The sequence below is a fragment of the Osmerus mordax genome, chromosome 5, assembly GCF_038355195.1.
Source record: "Osmerus mordax isolate fOsmMor3 chromosome 5, fOsmMor3.pri, whole genome shotgun sequence".
NCBI classification, from domain to species: Eukaryota; Metazoa; Chordata; class Actinopteri; order Osmeriformes; family Osmeridae; genus Osmerus; species Osmerus mordax.
This window is the reverse complement of record NC_090054.1, coordinates 5,804,297-5,819,397: the sequence shown is the minus strand read 5'-3', so window position 1 is coordinate 5,819,397 and position 15,101 is coordinate 5,804,297. Positions and strand designations below refer to the sequence as shown.

At 47.1% G+C, this 15,101-nt stretch overlaps 1 protein-coding gene across 1 annotated transcript in view; it reads left to right on the top strand.

Annotated features, from left to right (window-relative positions):
* Positions 1 to 14,894, top strand: part of ptpn20 (protein tyrosine phosphatase non-receptor type 20) — a 32,888-nt gene extending 17,994 nt beyond the window's left edge. Inside the window, exons 27-50 of the mRNA XM_067236577.1 lie at positions 224 to 322; positions 1,819 to 1,974; positions 2,120 to 2,250; positions 2,359 to 2,596; positions 3,290 to 3,490; positions 3,595 to 3,765; positions 4,006 to 4,180; positions 4,289 to 4,499; positions 4,617 to 4,657; positions 5,161 to 5,241; positions 5,920 to 5,925; positions 6,244 to 6,311; positions 7,210 to 7,371; positions 7,486 to 7,894; positions 8,136 to 8,272; positions 8,648 to 8,733; positions 9,447 to 9,586; positions 10,089 to 10,237; positions 10,537 to 10,627; positions 11,441 to 11,657; positions 13,342 to 13,459; positions 14,105 to 14,320; positions 14,602 to 14,664; positions 14,738 to 14,894. Coding sequence (XP_067092678.1) covers positions 224 to 322; positions 1,819 to 1,974; positions 2,120 to 2,250; positions 2,359 to 2,596; positions 3,290 to 3,490; positions 3,595 to 3,765; positions 4,006 to 4,180; positions 4,289 to 4,499; positions 4,617 to 4,657; positions 5,161 to 5,241; positions 5,920 to 5,925; positions 6,244 to 6,311; positions 7,210 to 7,371; positions 7,486 to 7,894; positions 8,136 to 8,272; positions 8,648 to 8,733; positions 9,447 to 9,586; positions 10,089 to 10,237; positions 10,537 to 10,627; positions 11,441 to 11,657; positions 13,342 to 13,459; positions 14,105 to 14,320; positions 14,602 to 14,664; positions 14,738 to 14,848 — 3,477 coding nt within the window. The 3' untranslated portion in view covers positions 14,849 to 14,894. The remainder of the gene's footprint in view (positions 1 to 223; positions 323 to 1,818; positions 1,975 to 2,119; positions 2,251 to 2,358; positions 2,597 to 3,289; positions 3,491 to 3,594; positions 3,766 to 4,005; positions 4,181 to 4,288; positions 4,500 to 4,616; positions 4,658 to 5,160; positions 5,242 to 5,919; positions 5,926 to 6,243; positions 6,312 to 7,209; positions 7,372 to 7,485; positions 7,895 to 8,135; positions 8,273 to 8,647; positions 8,734 to 9,446; positions 9,587 to 10,088; positions 10,238 to 10,536; positions 10,628 to 11,440; positions 11,658 to 13,341; positions 13,460 to 14,104; positions 14,321 to 14,601; positions 14,665 to 14,737) is intronic.
* The last annotated feature ends 207 nt before the right edge of the window (positions 14,895 to 15,101 follow it).

The following is a 15,101-nucleotide window of genomic DNA, read 5'->3' as shown; positions in this document are numbered from 1 at the left end:
GCAGGAATTAGCTGTGTGTGTGTCATCCGGCTCTACAGCCCAAGAGCTGATGGGATTACATACACAAAACACACACGTGAGGAACTTATTGTCATTCCAGAACTGTTGTATAATATCTATTATTATTAAAATGGCTAGAATAAAATACAAAATCATCCACATTGGGTTGTTATACACACTCCCATGATGCCTTGTGCTGACCTCTGACCCCTATGCTCTCAAGAGGGTGTTGTCGATGCTGCGGGGAGCTCAGTCTGAAGTTTGCCTGCTCATCTGCAGACCCCACCCAGGAACCCTGACAGATCTAGACAACAACACCCTGGTGAGTGGACACACACACACACATGCACACTGGTGAGAATGCACACATACACACACACACATGCACACACACACACATGCACACACACACACACACACATGCACACTGGTGAGAATGCACACATACACACACACACATGCACACACACACACACATGCACACTGGTGAGAATGCACACATACACACACACACATGCACACACACACACATACATATACACCGGTAAGCATACAAGACACATATACACGTTGGTGAGCATAAACATACAAACACACACACAACATCCTGGTGAGCATGCACCCACACAGGTAACACTTTAGAATAAGGCAAACGCTTTTTGGCAGTTGTTAATTTGTTGTTAGTTGTTTAGTTAATTCATCCTTTATAAAACATTAACAATACTTTATTAAATAATTACTAGGCTTTTATTAAACAATGTTAATCATTAATAAACACTGTTAAAATGTATTTATGTGATTAATGATTTATAATTAATCAATTAATTATAAGGTGTTTGATAATTGCATTGATAACTGCATTGCCATACTTTATACACAGCTTGTTAACATAGTTGCAAACTAGTAGTAAAGATGTTAATGGTACATGAGCTCTTATAGAAAGCATTAGCAAATAGTTAAGAAAATATTTACATAACCTTTATAAAGCATGAGTAAATAACTGTCAAGTAACAACATATTTACTTATGTCTTTAATTCACGTATTCCAAGTTAAATACATGATACACACTCTTACTTAGCAGATCTGAAACAACTATTTTATAAACACTTACTAATAATGCAACTTGTGATTAATAATGCAAGTTCAACAACACTTCTGCTAAGTATGAGTGTGTTTCATGTATTCAACTTGGAATACATTAATTAAAGACCTAAGTAAATATGTTGTTAGTTATTTACTCATGTTTTCTAAAGGTTATGTAAATAGTTTACTAACTATTTGCTAATGCTTTCTATAAGAGCTCATGTACCATTAAAAGCTTATTTTACTACTGGTTTGAAACTATGTTAACAAGCTGTCTATAAAGTATGGCAATGCACCTTATACATTGAAATATTAATCAAATAAATATTTTTTGACAGTGTTTATTAATGATTAAGTGTTTAATAATAACTTTGTAATTATTTAATGATGTATTGTTTATGTTTTATAATGTATCGTTAATGTTTTATAAAGGCTGAATTAACTATTAGCTAAGACTTCGTAAATGCCAAATAGCGTTGACTTATTATAGTATTACCCACACACATATATATACACTCGTGAGCATGCACACACACACACACAGACACACACACATAGACACACAAGAGCTTAAACACACACATACACAGATAAGCAACAACACACTGGTGAGCACACACAAAACACATGCACATGCAGACTCACCCACACCCACATTTACTTTCACGTTGCACACTGTTTAAGGCCTTGATCTCTCTCTTCTGCCTCCCTGTCCTCTCTCTCTCTCCCCATAGAGTCCATCTCGATCTCCCACCCGTGAAGTGAGGTCCAGGTCTCTGGACATCAGGTTGACCGAGGACTACAGCCAGCTCCTCAGGAGACCAGAGGAGCCCCAGGCAGACCAGCAGCCATGCCAAGCCCAGGAGGAGGCCTCTAGCCTGGGCACCCCTGCCGAGATTCCCCTTGATCCTCCTGGTCCTCCAAAGACCCAGCAGAGACAGGAGAGCCAAGACAGTGAGACACTTCCCTCCCCCCTTCCCCCCCCCCCCTCCTGCCCCGTCACCCCCCTCCCCTGACTTCCACGAGTCTCCCCAGTCTACCTACCCTCGGCGCTTCAGCGACCAGGGCAACTATGAAGATGAGGATGAGGACGTGTCCAGGACAGCCGTTATGCGTCTCAGAAGGAGCAGCTACCTCAAAGCTAGTGCCAACCCCACCTTTGCCAGGTAGTTTCTCTCACACACACAAACAAACCAGGAGAGTTCTTTTCTAGACCAGATTTTTTTTTTGACATTTCTTTTTTCCATTACCATTTTGTGCTTGTGTGTGCGCAGTGGCATCAGAGAAGAGACCGACGGCAGATACACCTACTGCCTGATGGGTAACGGTCTGACCATCCTGGCGGATGAGGAGTACCTTACCATCAGCTCCACCTCCCTAGATACAACCTCCAGCCTCCCCACACACACTCCTGCTCTGCCTGAACACACACCGAGTACCAGCCTCTCCTCTCATGTACCCAGCCAACCCAGGCAGACCTCAAGCCTCCCGAACCATACAACCACCCAGCAGGCCACTCAACACTCACACACACCCAGCACACACTCACACACACCAGACCAACACTCACACACACCCAGCACACACTCACACACACCAGACCAACACTCACACACACCCAGCACACGCTCACCAGACCACCACTCACACACACCCAGCACACACTCACACACACCAGACCAACACTCACACACACCCAGCACACACTCACACACACCAGACCAACACTCACACACACCCAGCACACACTCACACACACCAGACCAACACTCACACACACCCAGCACACGCTCACCAGACCACCACTCACACACACCCAGCACACACTCACACACACCAGACCAACACTCACACACACCCAGCACACGCTCACCAGACCAACACTCACACACACCCTGCACACACTCACACACACCAGACCAACAGTCACACCCACCCAGCACACGCTCACCAGACCACCACTCACACACACCCAGCACACACTCACACACAACAGACCAACACTCACACACCCCCAGCCCCACTACCCACACTCCAAGTCTCAGCCCCAACAGCACATCCCCCTGTCCCCCAGCACCCCCATCTCAGCCCTCTTTCAATGGACAAAACCACGGCCTTCCCCAGACCATACCTCCATCCCACCCTAACCTCTCCTCCAAGCACACCCGTCCTCTGATGCCTCCCCCCCTGCCTCCCACCCCCCAGCCTCCCCCTCAGCCTCCACCCACCCCCAGACAGGCTCCGGCCCCTGGCCCCCTCTGCCTCCGACCCCCTGTCCCCACCCTGCCAGACAGCCAGGCAGCACGCCCCTCGCACAGCCACACACATTGGAGGGACGAGGAGGAGAGGTTGTTAAACGACGATGATGATGATGATGATGATGATGAGGAAGAGGACCCCAGGAGGGTGAGGGAGGGTTAGATGGTTGAGACAGACTGTCTGATATTGTACTTTGAGTAGATGGGTAGGAGTGAATAAGTAAGTAAATATGTGTGTGTTCTCTCTGATAGGGCATGCTGAAGGAGTTTGAGCTGTCCGTGGTCCTGACCAAATCCCGTAGTGGTAGTTTTGGTTTCACCATCATGCGCAGCAGGATAGACGGCTGTTACTACATCCAGGAGATACTGGACAGCCCAGCCAAGGCAGACGGACGACTGAGGGCAGGGGACAGGCTCATCACGGTACAAACACACTTACTCATGCTTACACACACATCCTCACACGCAAACATACATACACACATGCACCCACACATTCCCACATGCTCACACATACTCACCCATGCACACAAACACACACACACACACACACACAAATGCTCACACACAAATTCACACACACATATTCATATGCCACTCTACCATACACACACTCACATACATAATTGCATCCATAATGAATCTTGCACCACCTGTATCCAGGTACACGGACAGGATGTGACAAATGTGACCGACGAGGTTGCCATGGCAGTCCTGAGGATGTCTCCAAGGAGACTGAGCATGACCTTGGGGAGGGCGGTATCCAACCTGGTAGCCCCGCCTTCTTCTGACAGCCTGAACGACATTGTCCTGCACAAGACCCCATCAGGGCAGCTTGGTGAGACACTCACTCACACACCCAGCTCCTACCAAACACACACATACAGTACATATACAGCTCCTGCCATGGCACACACACACACTAATGTGTGTGTGTGCTTCCCAGGTATAAAACTGACAGGTGGCATTGGCAGTAAGTGGCAGGGCATCTACTGTCTGGAAGTGGTGCCGGGGTCTCCCGCCAGCGAGGAGGGTAGCGTCCAGCCCAACGACAAGATCATCTACATCAGCGGCAAGTGCACCCTGGGAATGACCTTGGAGGACGCCGTCAAGGTCTGCGAGATGGCCCCGCGCAAGGTCAAACTCAAAGTCCTCAGGTGTGTGAGGGACGGAAGCTGTGTGTGTGTGTTTGTGTGAGAACGAGAGACGCGGCTGAAGCAGTCTGCGTGTGTGTGTGAACAAGATTATTCTAATCCTCCTCTCTGTTGTTCCAGAGATGACCAGCCTCTGACTTCTAAAGCTAACAAGTGGAACGGTGAGTGTCTGCTCTCTGACGGAGCCTGTGGGGACGTAGGCAGGACCAAAGGTCACTGCTGTCCAGAGCGCGATCTCAGGGGTCCAAGGTTAAGCTCGGAGATTAGAGGTCTGGTTGCAGTGACTGGCCACAGCCTAGGCAACGCACACACACATATGCACATGTCATTAACTACATGCAGTGATGTTGCCCCCCCACACACACATGTTATTCTCCAGCTCATTAAGTTTTGACTCTCCTGGAGTCTGTGCTGCCCATAACATGGACCAGTAATGACTGTTACCACAGCAACAGATGCAAACACTCTCTGGCCTAGACCTCTGGAATGTTTTGAATGTCAGGGTGAAGCATAACGGAGAGACAGACAGGACGATAAAGCAACAGGCTGATAGACAGGCAGGAAGGAAGACAGACATATAATATGTCCTAAATATATCTTGTCACACGTTGTTCTTCCCTCTTGTGATGTGTAAACACTTGTCTCAACCTCTCCATGTCTCCAGGTCTGTTTGACTGGAAGAAAGACAGGAGGTTCTTCACCACTCGCTTTGAAGAGCCCAGCTCACCAGAGGCTGACGAAGAACGTGAGTACATATCTCTCTCTCTCCCTTTGTCTTTTTCTTTTCCTCACTCTGTCTGTCTGTCAGTCAGTCTGTCTCTTTCCTACTTTTTTTGTCTCTTTCTGTCTTTATCTCTTTCTGTCTGTATCCTCTCTCGTTTTCTAGGTGTCTAATCATAGCACAGATACTGACAGGCTTGTGTGTGTGTGTGTGTGTGTGTGTGTGTGTGTGTGTGTGTGTGTGTGTGTGTGTGTGTGTGAGTGTGTGAGTGAGTGAGTGAGGCTGGGTGCTGAGAGACAGGCCCAGGCTCTGACTGCTGTATTAATAATTACAGAGTCCTGCCCTCCACTGGAGTATTAGACTGCAGGCCTTTCACACAAAAACACACACACACTGCCATATACACACTCTTGCACACACACGCTGTCATAGACACACACTCCAAAACACACAACACTTTCTATTGGGTGGGCTCAGTCAGGGAGTCACTGGTTGCCTGGATACATGCCTGTGTGCCAGTGAGATAGGAGACTGGAGACTGGGACAGCTGAGGTGGCCTCTCCTGCTCACATGTTGCCCAGGCCAGACACACGGCAACACTGCTGCTTCAAAATGGCCGATCTGGAGGGCGGTAGGCGTGGGTGTCTCTCTGAGACGGGGCACGGGAATTGGGCTGAAAGGGTTTTGTGTGAATTTAGAGAGTTGCATGTAGACAGATGTTGACTGAGGGACTCCTCTGGTGGATTATCTCACTAACTTCTGTAAAAGGACAGCGATTGGTAGTCTCCACTGCTCTGGATGTTCATTTGGGATTGCTGTTGCTCTTTTCCCTCCTCTCTGCCGCTCCTGTGCTGTGCTCCCTATCTCCCGTTCTACTCTTTCATTCACTCTCTTCCTCTCCTTTTCTTGACCTCCTCTATTCATCTCTCTCTCCCTTTATCACCCTCCTCTCTCTCTCTCTCTCTCTCTGTCTCTCTCTCTCTCTCTCTTTATCTCTCTCTCCCTGTCTATCTCTTTCTTTCTGAGCAGCTGAACCAGTGTCTAGATCTGGATGGATCTTCAGACCTCGTTTTTCCATAACAACAGAACTTGATGTAAGTCCATGATCTCCCTATGTCTCTCTCTCATTTCCTCTCCATCTCTATCCTGCTCTTCTCACACTGTATCTCTCTATCCTTTCATTCTGATGACACAGACTGAAACTTGAGTTGGCCCTGTATCAGTCTGCCCCTTGGTTCTCCGTGGGGGTCTGTGCGTGTGTATGTGTGTGCGTGAGGGCATTCTTTACACCTGATTGTCGCATTAATATTTTACCTTTAAATGCTTCTGCGCTACAGCCTGTATAAAGACAGACAGATTCAGACAGAGTCAGAGACAGACAGGGGCAGAGACAGGCAGAGGAAGAGACAGACAGAGGCAGAGGCAGAGACAGGCAGAGGCAGAGACAGACAGAGGCAGAGACAGACAGAGGCAGAGACAGACAGAGGCAGAGACAGGCAGAGGCAGAGACAGGCAGAGGCAGAGACAGGCAGAGGCAAAGACAGACAGAGGCAGAGACAGACAAAGGCAGAGACAGACAGACAGAGGCAGAGACAGACAGAAAGAGACAGACAGAGGCAGAGACAGACAGAGGCAGAGACAGGCAAAGGCAGAGACAGACAGAGGCAGAGACAGACAGAAAGAGACAGACAGAGGAAGAGACAGACAGAAAGAGACAGACAGAGGCAGAGACAGACAGAGCCAAAGACAGACAGAGGCAGAGACAGACAAAGGCAGAGACAGACAGACAGAGGCAGAGACAGACAGAGGCAGAGACAGACAGAGGCAGAGACAGACAGAGGCAGAGACAGGCAAAGACAGAGACAGACAGAGGCAGAGACAGGCAGAGGCAGACAGGCAGAGACGAACAGAAATAGAAAAAGATAGAGTTAGGGTAGGGACCCAGATCCAAATAACCTGTGTTCCTTCCTCTTCCTCATACCGTCCAATCAGAGCTGCGTTCTGCAAGTGGAGTTCACTAAGCCAGAGGGAGGTGGGCTGGGCTTTGCTCTAGTGGGCGGAGCCAATGGCAGTGCTCTCAGAGTGAAGGACATTTGCCCAGGGGGCGTGGCTGAGCAAGATGGGCGGCTGAGAGTGGGAGACATCCTACTGGAGGTAAGAACTGTCAATCAGTTTTTCTATCTGTGTGCATGTGATGTCTACGCATTTATGTCTGTTTCTGTGTCTATTTGTGTTCACTGACTTTGTGTATGTGCTTGTGTCATGCAGGTGAATGAGGTGATTGTATCTGGGCTGAGCCATAGTAAGGTGGTGGACATCTTGCGTAGAGCTGAGGGCACTGTCCAGCTCACCATCTGTAGAGATATCCTGCCCACACCTGGATCCAACAAGGCCGCCCAACCTGGAGCCAACATGGCTGCCCAACCTGGAGCCGAAATGGTCGCCCAACCCGGAGCCAACATGGCTGCCCCGACTGGAGCCAGCATGGCTGACAACCATGGATCCAACATGGCCTCCAAACCTGGATCCAACGTGGCCGGCGACCCTGGATCCAAAATGGTTGCTGACCCTGAAGCTAATATGGCTGCCCACCCTGGAGCCAGTATAGAAGACAAGCCCACAGCGGAAGGCTGCTCCAGTCCTGACATCCAGCAGAGAAAACTGAAGAAGCCCTCTGGTAGGAGCCAGGAAAAATCTTCTGACTCACTGTTCTCACATTAGCCTCCTTCCAACAGTTCCATCCTGATGATCCACCATATCAGCCTCCCCTGATCTCCTCTGATATCAACTTCCTAGTTATATGTTGAACTATAAGTTTTAATAAAAGTTACCTATAGAACTTAGTTTGTGATGACAGAACTCGACACAACCTTGTTGACAGGAACGTAGTGTATGATGAAGTCTGTTGTGTCTGTTAGTTTCTTTCCCCAGTGTGGGCCTGTCTGGAGTGATTGCTGCCCCTCTGCTTGAGGAAGAGGAGGATGTGATACCTCACTTACCCCCGCACCACTCACACCACATAGGGTTCAGAGCAGAGGACGACACTGTTGATGGGGTGAGAACATACATTTACATTTATTCATTTAGCAGACGCTTTTATCCAAAGCGACTTCCAAGAGAGAGCTTTACAAAGTGCATAGGTCACTGATCATAACATACACACACATACATGCATACACAACGTCTGTTAACTTGTCATCACTTTATACAGTGTATACATTGTGTGTATGTGTGTGTGTGTGTGTGTGTGTGTGTGTGTGTGTTTGTGTGTGTGTGTGTGTGTGTGTGTGTGTGTGTGTGTGTGTGTGTGTGTAAGTAAGGTATAATTCCTGATGAGGTGTCCACTATGATGTATATGTGTATAAACAGACCACACACACACTCTTCCTAGTTTCTGTCTGTCCTGATCCCCCCTCTCCTCCCTGTGCAGGAGAGCTGCAGCAGCACCCCCTCCCATACCCAGACCTGCTGCCCCTCCCTCAGGGTCTCTGACATTTTGCACGGGGCCTCAGACAGGTACCTTCCACACTTCTACCTTCACCAAGGCCTTTACCAGTCCTACATTCACACACTGGAACTTTTATTTCACTCAATTAAGATGTGTAAATCGAAAGTTAGCTTTCAAACGGTCATACTTTTACCACTTGCAGCCTATGAATTATATGACAAGATGTTATCTCATAGGGTACACAATAGCTAAACTTTGCTAGCTTAAAATGTTGCTATGTGTTCTGATTTCTGTGGTTACGTAATCTTATCGCATACTTGAGACGGACACCTCATGTTTAACAATACTGTGCGATGGTCACCCAAGTTTGGATTACGTGTAGCCACAAGATGTCAGTAGAGTTAACTCTCCTCCTCACATTGAATTCCCCCCCCCCCCCCCAGAATAGCTGATCTGTAGCCACAGGGTGTCAGTAGAGAGTCAGTAAATAATAAATCTCATAAAACAGAGGTTTCAACCACTGCAGGCTAGACAACAGTGTACCATTGGCATACATGTGACCTGTTAGGAAATGTACAGTATATTATTTAAGTTACACTGTATATCAAACCAGCAGCACTGTGTATGCTGGTCCAATATGATAGATACCTTAGCCTCTTGTCTATACTGCGTTTTAGGTGGAAAGGTCGCAGGGAAAGGAAGCTCAGCCTTGCATGATATCAACCCCCCTACCGAAGAGTAGAAATGGTCTTGTCTCACCCCTGCCCCCTGACTCCCTCAGGAACCCACCCCTTAACACTATCCTATTGGACCAACCAATAAAAGACCCCCAAAACAGCCAATCAGATGGCTGGAGCAGCGAAGAGGAGGAAGATGAAGCGATGGAGTCCAATGGTCAGGATATGACCTCACCTATAGCTGGTATCTACCTTGTGATTATCCATCCATGTTATTTATCTGTCATATTATTTATATCTCTTTGACAGATGGTGCATTGATCTGATGACTACATCCTGTCTTCTCTTTGTCCTTTCTCCTCTAACTCTCTCATTTTCTCTCCTTGACTCCATCCTCTCCCTCCACCTCTCTCTCTCTCTAACCATCTCTCTCGTCACCTTGCTCTCTTCCTCTATCTCTTTACCCCCTCCACTTCTCCTTTCCAATGCCCTCCTTTCTCACTCCCTTTCCCCCTCCACCTCCTTCCCCCTCTCCCTCCATCTCTCCCTCCCTCCATCTCTCTTCCCATCTCCCTCCACCTCTCTCTCCCTCCCTCCATCTCCCTTCCCCTCTCCATCTCTCCCGCCACCTCTCTCTCGCTCCCTCCTTCCGTCCACCTCTCTCCTTCCCTCTACCTGTTCTCCTTCCCTCCACCTCTCGCTCCTTCACTCCACCTGGCCCTCCCTTCACCTCTCCCTTTCTGCAGGTCCCCCTATTGTGTCGGAGGAGGAGCTGGCTAGTCTGGCCCTGATCAGTCTGTCTCGGACCAGTCAGTACTCAGGTTCCCGGGTCAAGGCCCTGATTCAGATCCTGCAGCACCAGCTGGACCAACAGGAGCTAGTAAAAGAGTTCATGGTGCATATCGTCAACTCAAATAATACTTTATTTATATAGCCCTTCTTACAAGCAATGTCACGAAGAGCTGCATGGTGTATGCCCTGGAAATTTCCATGCAAGTGTCTTGGAGTAGTTAGATGTATTTCAACACCTAGTTAACACATCATTTCAGCCACATACTCTAGGTGATGGGATCTTTGTATTTGAATGAGAAATAAATCATCCAGGTGTTGATTGTTGTTGACTGTTGTCAATTGTTGATTGTTAGTAGTTGATAAGTCGGTTGATGTTAGTTGTTGGGTCTTGTTGGTTGTTAGACCCTGGAGCACCTGAAGCCTTCTGATAACTGCTTGGTGGGGAAAGCAGCTGAGAACCGTGACAAGAACAGATACAGAGACATCCTACCCTGTGAGTTTCACACACACACACACACACACTCGCACAGACACACACGTCCACTCACACCAGCACGCACACACACAGACACACATTTTTTACCTGGTTAATTTAGGGTCATCCATTCTAGTGGAATACAGTGTTTGTTTTTTGTATTCAGTATATTTGAATCATTCTCTCCCTCTACCTCTCTCTCTTTTTCTCTTTATCTCTCTTTCAGTTCAGTAAAAAAATAAAATAAAATAGTGCCGTAGTATTTGACAGGACCAGAGTGTTCTCAAAACAAACTAAAAGTTTACAAGCTGTTCCCAAATCTCAGAGCAGTGCAACCTGAAACTCCTAACATGTTTGAACCTTGTTATGGGAACAGAAAGGCCTCCCACGTACAATAGGACTGCTGTGTGCCACACTGGAGCTGGTCAAAGAGGGAGGGACACGGGGTGACAGGGAATCTGTCTGTCACCCCTCTCCTCTCTCCTACTTCCATTTTTCTGCTTCTTGTTTTTGTTTTCCCTCCTTGAATGCTCAGAGAAACACTCTTATTGTTTACTTGTTGTTTAAGGCTCTCCAGGGTGGTGCGTTCCAGGGAAAATAACAACGGAGTGTTGTTGGCCTGTTAGTTATAATCAAAACGGAGAGAAAAACCATTTTTAGTTTGTAAATGTTTATTGCAACCAGTAATCCCACAAGAGAAAACTCACTTTGTGTCTCTGTCTCCATGTTCCTCTTTCTTCCTCTACACTCCTTCCGTTTCCCCATTTCTCTCCGCCTTTCCCTTCCTCTCCCCACATCCCCTCCTCCCCTGCACAACCACCACACTCCTAGACGACCTGACTCGCGTGCCCTTAGGTGAGAACCAGGATTACATTAATGCCAGCTACATCCACATGGAGGTTGGCACCAAGGACTTCTACTACATCTCGTGCCAGGGCCCTCTGCCCTCCACTGTGCCCGCCTTCTGGCAGATGGTCTGGGAAAACAAGTCCAACGTCATTGCCATGATGACCCAGGAGGTCGAGAGGGGAAGGGTCAAGTGTCATAGGTACGTACCACGGGTCATACGTCGGGGTTAGAGGTACACTACAAGCCAGGGTTTTGGGGTCAAATACCGTATTTTCTGAAAATAAGCCGCATTTTCTATAAACCGCACCTCACCAGAATGGGAGCTTTGTGTTTGTAAATCTGAGTATAAACCGCACTTGATGCGGTGCGCATATGACGCACTTGATACGGGAACAATGATACCAAGCAATGCACGAGTATAGGCAGTGCAGCATGCCGTTGTATAACACACTTCAAAAACGAAAGTCAGTAAGTGCGTAATGTATGTTTTCTATTGCCTGGGAATGAACTAATATAGCATAATATAGCACTCATAGCATTCAGGAAAAAAGTGTTTCTACTGTTGTTTTGTTATAAAAACGTGCTATTCATAGTTTTCACGTGATGTCACGTTCCAAGGGGCACGCCCCCTTTCCGCTGCCCGCCACCCATTATAAAGTCATACATTTGCTTTGAGTCTGTTGCTTTTGTGTTGCCAAAATGTCGGATAGTTGTTGTTCTATCGGATGCAGTAATCGAAGAGGAAACAAGCCTGGGCTGGGTTTCTTTAGAATTTCCTCCGATAAAGAAAACCCAGAGAGGAGGAGATTGTGGATTTGTGCCATTAAACCTCACGTTACCTCTGTCTCCGGGGAGGGCAAACAATGCCAGCCTTCCAAATATACACGTATTTGCAGCTAACACTTCAAGCTCAAGTAAAGTTAACACAAGAATATACAGGTATATTAATTATGGATTTTTTTGCCATAAAACACGTTATCGGTTTGACATAGTTTGTTGTGTATTGAGGCGACCAACTGCAGTGGTTGTAGTGAGTTAAAGTTAGCTAAATAGTTGGGTTTATGTGTTAGACAAAACTAAACTCAAAATGCATTTGGAATTAAATGATTTGGAAATCCCACTACACCGATATTCAACTGAATGTAAAACAAAGACAATGTGTGAGGCTTGTGTTAAGACTGATTGGTTTTTCATACTCATTTGATCCTTCGTTTTTATTTACGTTTTTCACAGCATCGCAACGTTTTTGGAATTGAGGTTGTAATAGGTAAAGATTAAAGGAAAAGTTGACTTTCCGTTTGAATGGTTAGCAGTTGTTTAAGAGAGAAAGGGGTTAGCTAGTTTACAGTCATGATATCACATAGTCGTCACATATATAAAACCTTGCGGTTTTTAGGGACAGAAATATGGCAGTGCTGTATATGGATCGCAAGTGCCCGACACTTGCAGTTTGTGTCCATATCTTGCCTTTTCTTTAGCTGAGAGGTGATCCCAAAAAACGTGGGAAGGTAAATTTGCCGGCTTTAGCTGCGTCTCAACGGTGTGAGCCGCTATGCCAGCAGCTTTCCGCCCTCCAGGTCACCGAGCATGTCACGTGACTGAAAACTATGACTCGAAATATAAGCCTCACCACCACAAGAAACATTTTTATTCGGGGTATAAACCGTAGCTTTATAAAAATACGGTAAAGTGACAGAATTCAGTATTACAAATCACACATTGTTATTTGGGCGGCTTGCTTAAAGATAGTCTATGGGTAGCAAACTAACTCAATCCAGTAGATTAATGGAGATTTTTCTGTGTTGGCTTTGGTTTATAGTTTTTATGTGAATGTTGAAACACCGGTCTCCATGGTGGTGCGGTGTGTGTTCCCCCCTGTGCAGGTACTGGCCAGAGAGGGTGAGCTCTCCGCTAGACGCGGGTCGGTACCAGCTGTTCCTGGAGAATCGGCAGCAGCAGGAGTACTTCCACATCAAGATCATGCGCATAGTGGAGAAGGAGGTGAGGGAGCTGGACACACGCTAACAGATACATCATTCACGCCACTCAGTAGTCTAACACACACACATGCTCACACATACACACGTGTGTCACATGCTCTCATACAGGAAGTCACAAGGACACTGAGCAACACACAAGCACAAAGAGTAACACACACAAGCACACAGTTTAACATGCACACATACACACACACACAAGCACACAGTTTAACATGCGCACACACAAACACAAGCACACAGTTTAACATGCACACACACACACAAGCACACAGTTTAACATGCGCACACACGCACACAAGCACACAGTTTAACATGCACACACACACAAGCACATAGTTTAACATGCACACACACACAAGCACACAGTTTAACATGCACACACACACACACAAGTACACAGTTTAACATGCACACACACACAAGCAAACAGTTTAACGCACACACACACACAAGCACACAGTTTAACATGCACACACACACACACAAGTACACAGTTTAACATGCACACACACACAAGCAAACAGTTTAACGCACACACACACACAAGCACACAGTTTAACATGCACACGCACACAAGCACACAGTTTAACACACACACACACAAGCACACAGTTTAACATGCACACACCCTCCTCCTGTCCTCCAGACAGGTGAGACCCATCTGGTACGGCACCTGAAGTTCACTCGCTGGCCTGACCACGGCGTCCCTCGCTGCTCCGAGCAGCTGGTGCGCTTCATTCGCTACCTGCGGGCCGTACACCACAAGGGCCCCGTCATCGTGCACTGCAGCGCCGGCATCGGTCGCACTGGGGTCCTTATCTGTACCGACGTCATCCTCAGCCTCATCGAAAACGACCTGCCGGTCAGTCTCGATCATGACCAATCAGATCATGTTCAAAACATTGAGTTTAAAACTGAAAATGTACCACCAGGAAATATTGTACTACGCTAGAGCAAACTACCAATTACAAATGTAATATAATATGTTAAACTATACTCCATTGGCTTGAACTAAATCTATCTAGAATACAGTAGATCAAACTAGACTAGACTATATCAAACAACATCAAACCGATAAGACTACAGTAGATCAAACTACAGTAGAGATGTCTGATTGTGTCTCTCTTGCCACTGTGTTGTCAGATCAATGTGAGTGACATTGTGAAGGAGATGAGACTGCAACGCTATGGAATGATTCAGACCAAGGTCAGTATAGGCTTTGAGTGTGTGTGTGTGTTGGTGTGTGTGTGAGTGTTAACCCTTGTATCTCTGTCTGCAGGAACAGTACCTCTTCTGCTACAAAGTCTGGTTAGAGGTACTCCAGGGAATTCTGCAGCTTCACGGTAACCAATGGCAACCCGAAAGCCCCCACGACCATCATGTCGTCTGACTCCCCCCCTCTCCCCTGCCTTCACAGTACTATCCCTCTAAGATGAGACGACCTAATATTGTGCAAGAACATGGCACATAGTAGTTTTGTAAAGATTTGTGGAATGCTTCGAATGCTCTGCTTCTGTACGTATAGCTAGGTTTGCTTTACAGTAGCTCTGCACAGCACTATGCATCACTGCTCACGGTGCGGGGCTGGTTTGTCGCTCCTGTGGCTGGACTGAAACCCTGTGGAAGGAGATAGACCTCAGACA